The following is a 12,844-nucleotide window of genomic DNA, read 5'->3' as shown; positions in this document are numbered from 1 at the left end:
GAACAAATGACTGGTTTATTTCATCATGATCAGCCATTGAAAGTACCTTGCATCCACATATATGTTACATATATTAAACATATTCACCATCACTACAAATCATCACAGATCGATGATCAATGCATGTATTTACATACTTCACACATAAAATCAAATCACAACACTAAAGTAGAGTACAATCACATAACGTGGTCTGTAAATTATATATACTCATACATACACAATCATAATCAGTCTTAAATGGGAGATTTTAGCTCATTGGTTTTCACACTACCTAAATAAACACTGAAAAAAGTATTTGATGAATAATATAGAAAACAAGTGTAAACAGTCGAAAATTTGGGAAGTCCAAATTTTTGTGTTGGAAATTACTTTGTTGCATTTTAAACCTCATCATCTCCCTCAGTTATCCAGACACTCCATGACATGTATCTGTAGTGTGTCCAGGTCTGGGAACACGTTGTTACACTTGGGACAGCTTTTCTCTTCTGTGTCTGGGGAGGCTGGTCTCTGGACAACCTGAACATGGACAGAGAGATGTTTGTTTATTTGTTTGCCTCAAATTGGCCTGCAAGCCGCAGTTCATTGAGCTCATAAAAAAGAGGTCAGGGTCAGACACAATATAACAGGGTATGAGTTACATGACTGACAGAACAATCTATGATTGATGTTTTAATGAATATGTGTTCTTATGAAGACATGGTTCAACTTCGCTATACGTTAGCCTCCTTCACAGTCTTGTTGGGCGTCGGCGTTATTTTTTCTCTGAGCGACGCGAGTAATATGCGGCCGTGAGGGACGATTTGCTGCCGAGGGAGTTTTGCCACGTAGAGAAGGTTTCGCGCTCCAACCTTGGAGCGCAAAACCTTCTCTCCGTGGCAAAAATATATGTATTGATACTATTGTAAGAAATACGCAATTTAGCCTTGCGGCTACGATGTATTTTAGCAAAATAAACCAATAAACCAATGAATTATAACCTTTACTGGTCGCAAGAAAACAAGGTGAGCAGATGACAAAACAAACTGCCAGCAAAGATACAATACCTTTTCCTTAAGACTAGATCTAGAATAGGGACAATGAATATATTATATGAATGATGGGCTAGTCCGTGAAATTTTGTATATTAACTGTGTCTTGTATATAGTTGTTACATGTTATGTACATGTTACGTGTAATACAATTTCCAGGGCCCGCCTGTAAAGCAGTGCTATGAGATGGGCTGAACAAACAAACAAACAAACAAACCTACCTGTGGAGCATGTACTTGCAGGTTCTGCACCCTGGGCTGTGCCATGTTGACTGGCTGAAGGGGGTCGTTGTTCCCCACCTGAGCGTCGTAGTAGAAGTCCTCGTGCGGCCCGGGGTACGGGTAGCCCCGCGGGTACCCATAGTTCCCGGCGTACTCCATGGGGGGTGGGTTGTTAGGGCGTGGCATCGCGTTGCCGGGGGGACTGGGCGGGGCTCCCACATGGCGACGCTGCATCTCACCTAGGGCATTCCTGCAGGAAAAACAAGATAATACTTTATTGCAACTTCCTGCTATGATTAGTTATAGGAGTGACACATGAGGCATTCAGAGCATTCCAGCAAGTTCATGTAGTGGCCATTCTCTCCTTTCTTTCTTTCTTTCTTTCTTTTTTGGCAATGACAACAGATCAATACACAGGTTATCAAGGCAGTGGTGACTGGTATTAGATAACCCACATATACAAACGTGGAGACAAACATAGTTTCTAGTTCAGATTTATTGTTTGCAGGACCCCCTTGACATACATGTATGTTAAAGCTTTGGCCAGAAACAGATGCTTTGATGTCTGACAGATGTCAAAGCTATTGTTCTTTTTTTCATAATAGACCAATGCTATGATGTTTGATAGCTGTTACAGCCATGTTGAACTTGTGGTTGAACTTGTGTAGACCTCCATCTCTCCCAGAGCCTTTAGTTTAAGGTGACCAAAGGTGTTTTGACTGACAGACGTACAGTTGTAACAGCTATGATGACTGACACGTGTAAAAGCGAAGCTAACAGAATCTGATGTATGAATGGTTTAATGTAAAAGCTGTTCCCACCTGGTGTAAACTTCCATTTCGTCCCTGAGCTGTTGATTCTCCAGCTGCAGTTCCTGGTTCTGCTGCTCCAGGGTCTGCATGTCCCCGTGAGCCTTCTGTCTCGCCTCTCTCTCAGCTTCAAAATCTTGCCTGAATACATCAGCCTAGTGGACACAGAACAGTGCAGAATTATCAATCTACTGTAATTCTAACCCTAACCCTGCTGCAGTTCCTAGTTGTGCTGCTAGAGGGAGTTGCATGTCCTTGTGAGCCTTCTGCCTCGCCTCTCTCTCTGCCTCAAAGTCCTGTCTGAACACATCAGCCTAGAAAATACAAAAGAGAAGGTAAAAATTTGGTAAAGGCAGTCCCATAGCCTTTTTCAGGCCATAGGGTTGTAAGTTCACCATGTCAAGGGCAAAGTATTGGAAGGTGGAGCCCATCCCTCTCCATCTGCTGCCTTTTACCTTCCCAACAGAAGTCAGGTGCCCATTCTACCCCTAGACTTCATTAGCTTGCCTCATTATCCATATGGTGGCTCACTCCCCTGCTCAATTACTGGCCATATTTTTGCCCAAAATTACAATGTAAAACTCTTTAGGAAGGCCTATTGGAGGCTACTCTAACTCATCCATGCCTTGAGGCCTGGTACAAAATGTAGGGTAAGTGAAGCCTTAACTCAGCCGTACACAGTTGAGATATACACTCAGGTATACATGTAACTCACCTGTGAAAGTGAACCTGAGTCCTTAACTCACCTGTAAAAGTAAAAGTAAGGCCCTAACACACCTGTCCAAGTGAAAGTAAGACTCACCTGTGCCTTGAGTACTGGCACCTCCTCCATGTCCTTCCGCATCTGGCCGATCTCCTGCGTCAGACGTTTGAGTTTCTCCTCCCGGTCTCGGAGCGCGTCTTCAGCTGATATCACCTGTGCCGTCAGGTTATCCACCTGTTCTCTCATCTCACGCACCTGGCCAGGTGGGGCTGTCTGCAGCTGTCAGGTGGAGAGATAGAGATTTTAGACGTACGGGACTGTAGTTTGGGTTTTCATGACCTAGAAGACAAGTTCACAGACCTCTGGGAAGGGTTTTGGAGTTATTTGTGAATGTATTGGAACTGTGGAGGGATTGTATGATGTACTTTTCAGGTATTACACCACCTCCCATACCAACTGTGCTGGGTCATCTTCACCTCGCACCTACCAAGCAACAGAAGCTATTCGGACAGAAAAACTCAGCCACCCTAAGCAATACTTCTGTACCTGGATGTATCTGAATGCGATTAGGGGCATTTTACATGAAATGTTCCACGAAATGAACCTGACCTGTGTAGTCTTGGCCTGCAGTTCTGTGTTGATCTTCAGAAGTTCGTCATAATCCTGGAACAGGATCTCGTACCGATTCCTCAGCTCTGCCATCGTGCGCCTGGAAAGACATAACAGATTCATACATGTACATTGTGCATATGGCAATGTCAGAGATGGAAATACTAGTACCGTGTGCATGTGCCCTTTTGGAGCCATGTGCCTGGAAACAGACAATTTTGTATATCATGTACTTAGAAAAAGCACGGGTCCTTCTCAGAGTGAGCGGTTCGAACCTTACAGTCTGCTCTCAGGTTTGATATCTTTAAAGAGGTGATAGTCACCTGTTATATAAATCCTATATACCACAAATGTGGTAAATGTTCATAAATACCTGTGAAAGGAAACATAAAAAACATACTTGTCAATGTGTGACAGAGTAGTAATTGAACTGGAATACTACATTTTGTTTTTGTATTTGACTCTGTAACTATTGTTCACAATGGCTCATCATAGAAGAGGAAATCTAAAAATCCCTACTTGTCCATGTGTGCGGCCTGCCGCTCCATGTTTATAGTACATAGAACTTTTTTACTAGCCTTATAATTTTTGTACATGTATATTTGACTCTGTAACTGTTGTTTACAATGATAGCATGTTATAGAAAAAGGGAGAAGTTTTTACTTGTCCATGTGTGCAGCCTGCCACTCCATGTTGAGTGCACCCTCCATGTTGCCTATGTAGAGCTTTTACTTTTACTAGCTTATTCTAGTACATGTGTATTTGACTCTGTAACTGTTGTTTATAATGATAGCATGTCATAGAAAAGGGGAAGAGTTGAAAAGAAAAAACCCTACTTGTCCATGTGTGCTGCCTGCCGCTCCATGTTGAGTGCACCCTCCATGTTCCCCAGCTCCATCCTCAGCCCGTCAATCAAAGCATCGTCACGGCGACGCTGGTCATCCATCTCATCCTGCAGCATCGTCAGCTTCTGCTCAAGGGTCAACGACCTACAGGGCAATGACAGACAGAAAAGGTTGGGTCAACGACCTAGTGGGCAATGGCAGACAGAAACGGTTGATTCATTTTGATTTATAATTTCACGTTAGATACTCAAAAGATATTGTTTTTGCTCCATTTCTTCCTCTTCTTCATCCATTTCCAACAAATTCATGTAAGGTTAATGACCTGAACCAGATGGCTGTCACCACAGTAACTGGTGCTGTAGCAGACACCCTGTGGCGTTGGTTTTACATTATGTGGCAAAGTGCAGGACAGTTCGAGGGGCAGGTCACCATATATAGTTTTTACGTGAATGGGTTTGCAGAGCAGCAGTTTGTTGGGCTAGACCTCACCTGTCCTTATATAGTGTAGAAGAGTAGCTCTTTATCTAAGCTAAATTGGTTCAAGAGTGCCTGTCTTTTTTTTTCTCACCTGTCCTTGTAGCTGCCCACGTGCTGTGTCGCTGCGTGCAGTTTGCGCTCCGTCTCCCTCAGCTCGGCCACCAGAGACAGCACCTGCGACTTCAGCACCTGGAAAGGATGGACATTTATGCTTAGCCGACATCAGAAATAAAACACAATGATACAAAAATCAAGAGAACAGAGGTACAGATTGACATAATCATCTAACTTAATGAATAACTGTCTAAGAAGACCACATTCCACGGGTCCCCAAGGGTAGTCTTCTTATACAAATTTGACTGTACTGTAAATAAGAATATATACGACACAATGCAGGCCTACAGAATGGACAATCCATGAACTGAGCTCCTCACCTGGATGTCCTCCCCCACCTGCACCTGCTGACCAGGTGTGCGCGCCGCCTCCAGCGCCACCTTCATGCTGTCCAGCTGCTGCATCAGGTTATCCACCTGGACAGGGGAAAACAGGTTATCATAACTATCGCAAACATACAAACCTAGCATATACAGTGCCACCCAAAACAATACTTCCATTCCAGCTGCTGCATCAGGTTATCCACCTGGGCAGGGGAAAACAAAACCCTGTCAATCAACTGAAACTCAATCTCTGTCCGCTCATTTCAGAACCCAAACATACAAACCTAGCATGAATTAGCAACACCCAAAACAATACTTCTGGTCCAGCTGCTGCATCAGGTTATCCACCTGGGAAGGTAAAAACAGGTTATCACATCTATCGCAAACATACAAACCTAGCATAAATACTGCTACCCAAAACAATACTTCTGCTGCTGCATCAGGTTATCCACCTGGTCACAAAAATAGTTTATTAGTCCTTCTGGCACCAAATAATCTAAAGGAGACATCTCTGTTTCAGCAGCCTTTGGTTATCCACCTGGCATTCAGGGCTGGTTATCACACCTTATTCTTTATCCATCTTAATTTTCTGTCATCTTTGTCCTGGGTAGCCCTGCTCATCATTAGTGTGACCACTATTTACAGTGGGGCCCTGGGGTACAAATACATAACATGTACAGTTCATAGAGCTGTGTACCGGTACGCAGTACCGATACTGTACCGGTAAAATTGATTAGGTACAGGTCCAAAATACCTAATCCCTCAGTACCGGTACTGTACCTAAACAATTTCACACCAATTTTATGCCTATTTGTGACCTCAAATGTGTAAATAGCTGGTTAACAATGGGTCCCTGTGTAAGGACAGTGTGTTCATGAAAACAAAAACATATATATAGCCTATATTTTATCTGAGCATTCGCCATAAACAAAGAATAAACCTTAACTATCAAGTTTATTTATGTTTTTTTTTGTTATTGAAGGAGTTCAGAAGAGCATATAAATTGGTCGAATTGTTCAGGTACAGGTTCAGGTCCGGACCTGTACCTAAACCTGTGTACCTGTACCTGTACCTGTACCTAAAATTTGTTTAGGTACACAGCTCTAACAGTTCATATAGTACAGTTACACACAACAGACCAAATTAAGTGAAACCCCATCTCCCAACCACCCACTTTGGAATCCACACGTACAAACCTAGCATAAACTGAAATGTAGTGCCACCGAAAACAAAATAATACTTCTGTCTCAAAAGTAGAAAAAAGGTAGATGTGTGATAAGGACTAACAGAAGTTCACTGACCTCACTCTGGTGCTGCTGTTTCATCTGCTCAACCGTGCTGTCCTTGTCAGCGCTGTGCTGTCTCAGCTGTTCCCCAAGGTCGTGCACCTTGACCTCCAGCTCCTCCCTGTCCTTCCTGGCTGTCTCCAGCTGTCCTGCAATGTCCAGCCCGCGCGTTCTCTCCTCCTGCAAACATTGTTAAAAAGTTAAAACTTTTGATCCAACACACAGAAGTTCTCTCACCTAGAGCATTCGACCAGTCACTCTGGTCTTCCTCAATAGACTGACCCAGTGAGGCTTGTCACGTGGCTTCTTTGAAGTGTGACGTCAACACTGGGTCAAAGGTCAAAATCTCTAGGTGAGAGAACTTCATTGTGTTGAATCTAAAGTTTTATCTTTAAACATGGAACTACCAACACAGATGAACAGCAAACATTGTTAAAAGCTGAAAGGAAAGTGATCTAGATCCAGCTTTAGCTCACTGAACAACTAATCTTCCACTGGCTGTAACAGAGAAGACAGATGCTATGTAAAGTATTTACACTATTTTGACAAGCACAACAGACAGTGGACCATATACATGTATATAGCTTAACGTCCCGTCCAGTAGCGTGCATGTCAGTCAGGTGAGCAACAGCTGGGACTCAAACTCCCAACCTCTTGGTCCAGAGGCAGGATCGCTTAACCTGTGACTGGACTACATGTGCTACAAGTAAACTTACTTTTCTTCACATCAGTTACACCAGTTGCAATAACCATATAGCAGCATCCTTGGTAGGTAAAACAAGAACAAACAAACAAAAAAGGGCATTTTAAAGTCAGCAACACAGTCATAAATTAGCAAGCAGATCTGTAGTACCTGTAGTTGGATAAGCAGGTCGTGAACGGTTGTTTCTGTCTTCTTCTTGTGATGCTCTGCCTCTGAGATCTGCCGTGCGACTGCTGTGAACTGAGCAATGGTGTCCTCGTATCTCACTCTCTGTTCCTCTGGATGGACTGACAGTCTCTCCTCAATACTCACTGTGCGGTCATCTGGAGAAGAGCACAATTTACAGATTACTAATGAGGAACATAATTAAATTTCTCTGGTATTGAAATGACCGTGAACTGAGCGATGGTTTCCTCATATCTCACTCTCTGTTCCTCTGGATGGAGAGTCTCTGAGAGGCTCTCCTCAATACTCACTGTACGGTCATCTGGAGAAGTCAATTATCATTATTAGCTATTTTATCTCATAGTAGATGCGTCGTAACATAGATGCGTCGTAACATAGAGCCATCCCCATCCCCAAAACGTGCACGTGAAGCAATTTGGTAAGCTTTAGGGTACATGTAAGTCCCCTACATGTATTTTGTGCAAAAAAACATCAAGCATGCAACTGGATATGATTTTGGAAATGGTCAGACGTTTCAGGTAGCACAGTTTTTTTGGCATATCTTATTACCTGGATGTCTATACCTTCACCGACGTACCCACTATTTTGTGTTTTTAGAATTGACTTCTACCAAGTGAACACAGAACAACATTGAAGTTAAAATGATCCGCATGCAGGTGGTTGATATGTGTATGTGCATGTGAATGAACAGCAAATGAACAGTACCTAATATGAAAGTACCTTCTGCTGCCTCTGCTCCTGCCTGCATCTGTGGCGGCTGTTTCACCTCTGCCTCGACCTTCACAAAGGAACCTGTGGGGGTCGTTTGGGGGGAGGGGGGCGTACCAGCCTTGTACAGCTCCAGGCTGGCCTATTTGGGGGAAACGAAAAAATTGTCTTAGCACTTTTGGTCCTCTACAGACCGCACAAATTTGATTTGTTCTCAAATTCTTAAGAAGTATAGTTAACTTGGAAAATGGAAAAGATATTGAAGGAAAACAAAGCCAGGACTAAGTTTACAGCCCTGGTGCACTCAGTTTTATGCATTGAATACAGTCTTACTCAAGTTTCCCTACATCAGCAGCCCTCTGATTTAATGATGTCTCCTTTGCCTTAAAAACTTAGAAACCCTCTGCTACCATTTGTTAACTGGCTGCATTCCTGTTACCAGGAATCACACATATAAGATGACGGACAAACCTCTGTACAGCACACACAACTAAATGTATTGACTCCACACGTATTACAGAGTGATCCCTCAGGCCAGGGGACCAGTGCGCATGCGCACAAGTGTGGCAGGAAACCACATATCTAACAGAAACCACTAATTCATTCATTGATTACCTGCATCTCATTGTTCATGGCCACCAGGTCTGCCTTCTCCAGCTGGAGTCTCTCGTTCGCCTGCTTCAGATTCTTCATCTCAGACTTCAGCTGAGCAACTTCAGCCTCAAGTCTCGACTGGAAGAGCAGAAAATAGAATGTTTCACATCGTGCAGCAGGGATTGTATGGCAACTACTTGTGACTCTACATGTAGGAACAGTTCCAGAGTGACTTTTTTCTAAAACACATTGTCTGCATGAAGGTTGTACAATAATACTGGTGTTCCATTCAGTCAGATGCTGTTTTGTCTTTGAACAAAAAAGATTATGATAAGCCTAACCCAAAATATAGGCTAGTGTCAGCAGGTTTTTGCTAATGTGTAAACCTTTTTCCTCAGGCCTTACCTGGTTGTCCTGTTCAGATGATGTAACTGCTGCACTCGGGTCTGACCCCTGGGACGGTGGACTCTGAACCTTCACCTGCATAGGGTTGGACAGTATTTTCAAACTCAAAATCTCTGTTTGTAAATAAAGATTATGAAATGACTGGCCTGTCAGAGCCAGCACATTAGCCAATCAAGTTAAGTTAGCCATAGATATAAGGAGCTAGCTTACTGGCCCTGGCACCCAGGCTATGAAATGAAACTTTTTTTGGTATGAAGACTACCAGAATACAAGACAGAAATTCCCAAAGTCTAGTCCGTACCTCCTTGTCTGTTTGCTTCTCCTCCAGTTTGAACTGCAGTTTCCCGATCTCCCCAGTCAGCATCTGTATCGTCCTGGTCAGCTTCTCCTTGTCTGTCTCCAGCTGGGTCTTCTCTTCTTTCAACTTGGAAACTACTTCTGACAGGCCGGCTTCTCCCTGGGGTGGAAATAAAGATGTCCATGAGAGTAAACCAACAAGCAACTCACCAACTGCTTATACTTGCTGCAGATTTTAGTAGAACTTCCCTACCATACATGTTACATTGTGTACTACATTAATTTTATCATATTGGAGCAGTGTACTGGTATGTGTGTACTGGTTCTGTACCAGAAAAACTGACTAGGTGCAGGTCCAAAATAGCTATTCCCTAAGTACTGATACTGTACCTAAATTATTTCACACTTATTATATGCTTATTTCTGACCTAAAATGTTAGCTACCCAGAAAGATCTGTTGCATATTAGTTACACTAGTTATCACACTAGTTATCCAATTCCACAGTCCCTACAAACTCACCTGTCCCTGTGTGACCTCCCCATCTCCAGTCTTCTGTAGTTTCGCCACCTCGTCCTTCAGTCTGGAGTTCTCCTTCCTCAAGGTCATGACCTTCTCCCTGGCCTCCGTGAACTTCCCGACGATCAGCGTCTGGTTCTGCTTCTGTCTGTCCTTCCACACCTCCAGGTCCTTAATCTTCTGCCTCATGTCCTCATTGTTCTGTCTGATTGTGTCTGGGGGAACATTGTGACATAATCTATAATCATCATCATTAGTTTAAAATAATAATAAATAAAGAGGTGTAGCTATCCAAGTTTCCAGAACTGTCTTTCATTGCTGAGGGAAGTTCATGTCCTTCCAAGTTTCTAATAATAATAGATGAGTTTCTCAAGTGTTGTGATTGGAGGACTAATCCTTCTATTTGTGTCTGCAGTCCAAAGCAGACTTCCGAAGCTTTCAATTAAGACAACCGCCTTCATCATATACATACTGCATTTCAAGCGCAATCACCCACATGTCGGATGTGTATAATGAACCTTCTGATACAGTCTCTTGCCAACCTGATGAAATTATTCACCCACCTCTGAGACTGTTGTTATCCTTCAGCAGCTCCGTCATGTAAGACTGCATCTCTGCAGCATTCAGTGAGAACTCCGAGGGGACCCCCACCTCTCCTCCGTGGGGGGTCTCGGTGCCGTTCTGGTAGGAGGGGGGTCGGGACAGGATCTCGAAGTCCGACGAGGATGACTGACCGCTTCCTGCCGACCGCTGGGACGTGGCGAGGGAGCCTTTGGGGGACGGAGTTCCTGACATGGTGGCTGTAACAGAAGTACGGAGACAATAAAAAAATCAGAGATTTACTAAGTAAGACTAAATCCAAGAAGAATTTTGTTTTTTTGTGACTTTCTGTATAGCCACAAGCTTATGTATCTGTATAGCCCAGCACTGCAGGCATATGCATGTGGTGCAGCAGCACCGAACAACTCCTAACCTTTGAACATCATCATCATCATAATCTTCATTACCCCCAGATAACCCCGTGAGGGGTGCCGTTAGGGGGGGGGGAGGAGGTCAAGGCTAAGGCGGGCATGCCTGGAACGACTCAACATTGGGAGCCATAACTACCGGGCCGGGTAAGGAGTTCCACTGTGGAATGGTACGGGGAAAAAAAGAAAATCTGTATGTGTCAGTGTGTGTGTAAAACATCAACATTACAAGAGGACATCACTCACGCTTCATCACCATCCCATGCAAGACAGAGGCATACAGAGCCAGTTATTTCCCTCGAACCGTTATCGAGTGGAACACACTACCAGGTACACTCATATCTTGCACATCCTTTGATATGTTTAAGGCTGGTTTGGCCAGTCACCTTGGCCTTCCAGCCAATACCCAGCTGTAGAGTCATTTTTGTTTTCTGGTGTGGCTTTTGTATATAGTTGCACAGTTTGGTTCTTTCATTTTGCAATTTATTATTTATATATCATTTTTCATTTGTTTGTATATTTTTGTTGCGCACCACCACCTGCCACACCAGCTGCACCTCCTTCCCGGGACGCGATGTGCCGTGAGGCACTTTGTCCCGTATCATGTAGATGTAGATGTAGATCAAATCCTAAACATGTTTGAAGCTTTTTAGTGATGATGCGCCTCCTGTACTTGGTGACAGCGAGTTCCACTCTGCGATAGTTCTAGGAAAGAAGCAGTTCTCTCTCAATCCTAGGGGTTCATAAGTCTGGTACTTGAAAGCAAAAGACGATAAATTTTCTTGTTCTTTTCTAAGCAGGTACTGCATACTCAAATACTGATAATAAGATGATTGATTAGATACTCAGTTGTTTGGTACATCCACCAATTCTACACATTTTCTCTAACAACTTTTACCATACTTTATGTTTCTTTTCACTTCCCATTCTGTGTTTCTGTATCCGCTGAAAAATTATAAGGGGTAGGAAAATTCCCCAATCGATTTCGCTCGCGTGACTTGTGTGGGAAATGCCCTTTGGTTTTTTAGTGTGATACAAATGTCCTTTAAAATTAGTGTATTTGCGAGTTTACATTCAAGTATAGACTATCCAAAGCCATGGGATTTAAACGTGAATACCAACCTAATTCTTTCTGATATTAAAAATTATCATGAAGAAATTGTTAGATGGAAAAATTAGTCATAGTCATAAAGATCTGCGTCATAGTTTCATGCCATATGCCCCCCACCCCACGACTCAAAGTCCAGTTGAACATCGCTAGTTTTAAGCAAATATAAGAATATGAAACCATAGTTTTACTTACCTAGTTTGCCCAGTAAAGTTTTCCGATGTTGTATTCACCAGAAATCAAAGCTTGCTGTCAGAAAACATCTTTTTCTGGGGGCAAAAATTGAATCCGGAAGTGAAACCAGTGAAACTGTACGACGTAAAAGTTTTTCGTTGGAACTGTGCTGCTAGAAAATACTGGAAAACGTTCGGCAAATACTCAATGTCTTGGACTTCTGTAGATCGCAACGAGAGTCCTCAATATCACAACATCGTTCTTAGAGACCAGATCAAGGATATACGCAAGAAAAAGTCCAGGTCTTATATAGTAACATTTTCGTGGGGATTTCCAAGTCTGGGGAATCCCCTATGACGACAGGGGAGCGCAAATAATAAAATCTGTTGTTTTTTATTCATGACAACATGGCAATCTTCCGAAGATCTTACTCTATTTTATGATTACCTATTTATGTTCTGAATATGTAATATTGCACTTATATTATCAATGATAGATCTAGAGTAACGAAGTATCGTTGTATAAATGCTTGGTTTATTGTCGTTTTGCTGCGGTTCTTGAAACCTGTTGACATGACGTCATCGATACAAACAGCGCCACCACCAGGCCACTTGCTGTATTGCAAGCAGCATGAGTTCGTGCGCAGTTCATATCATCTGATCATGTTCAAGCATGATTTCTGTCAAGTCATGCCAAGACGAGAAACACACCACCAGCTGCTCAAAACAATATTTCCGACCCAGAAAAACAAAACAGAACTAGTATG

General features: G+C 43.0%; 1 protein-coding gene across 1 annotated transcript; it reads right to left on the bottom strand.

The window, feature by feature from the left end:
* Positions 1-400: 400 nt before the first annotated feature.
* On the bottom strand, positions 401-12,389 carry LOC109464973 (optineurin-like). Its single transcript, XM_019762091.1, has 17 exons — positions 12,100-12,389; positions 10,392-10,628; positions 9,832-10,043; positions 9,316-9,471; positions 9,015-9,089; positions 8,631-8,747; positions 8,013-8,157; positions 7,272-7,444; positions 6,434-6,598; positions 5,130-5,225; positions 4,787-4,884; positions 4,210-4,362; positions 3,374-3,473; positions 2,864-3,043; positions 2,074-2,216; positions 1,253-1,502; positions 401-519 (listed from the first exon to the last, which is right to left on the bottom strand). The coding sequence occupies exons 2-17, from the start codon at positions 10,621-10,623 to the stop codon at positions 403-405; spliced, it is 2,412 nt and encodes an 803-aa protein (XP_019617650.1). The 5' UTR covers positions 10,624-10,628; positions 12,100-12,389; the 3' UTR covers positions 401-402.
* Positions 12,390-12,844: the final 455 nt, after the last annotated feature.

The sequence above is a fragment of the Branchiostoma belcheri genome, unplaced genomic scaffold (genome assembly GCF_001625305.1).
Source record: "Branchiostoma belcheri isolate BF01 breed outbred unplaced genomic scaffold, Haploidv18h27 scaffold144, whole genome shotgun sequence".
NCBI lineage: Eukaryota > Metazoa > Chordata > Leptocardii > Amphioxiformes > Branchiostomatidae > Branchiostoma > Branchiostoma belcheri.
Note: the sequence above shows the minus strand (reverse complement) of the source record. Positions and strands in the feature narration are given on the sequence as shown.

What these genes read in the sequence shown, in the direction of transcription:
- LOC109464973 (XM_019762091.1), bottom strand. Translation starts at nt 10,623, where the DNA reads ATGTCAGGAACTCCGTCCCCCAAAGGCTCCCTCGCCACGTCCCAGCGG. An exon ending in CCATGAACAATGAGATGCAG is followed by an intron (nt 8,158 to 8,630) that starts GTAATCAATGAA and finishes TCCCCCAAATAG; the next exon opens with GCCAGCCTGGAGCTGTACAA. An exon ending in AGGTGGGGGAGGACATCCAG is followed by an intron (nt 4,885 to 5,129) that starts GTGAGGAGCTCA and finishes CATCCTTTCCAG; the next exon opens with GTGCTGAAGTCGCAGGTGCT.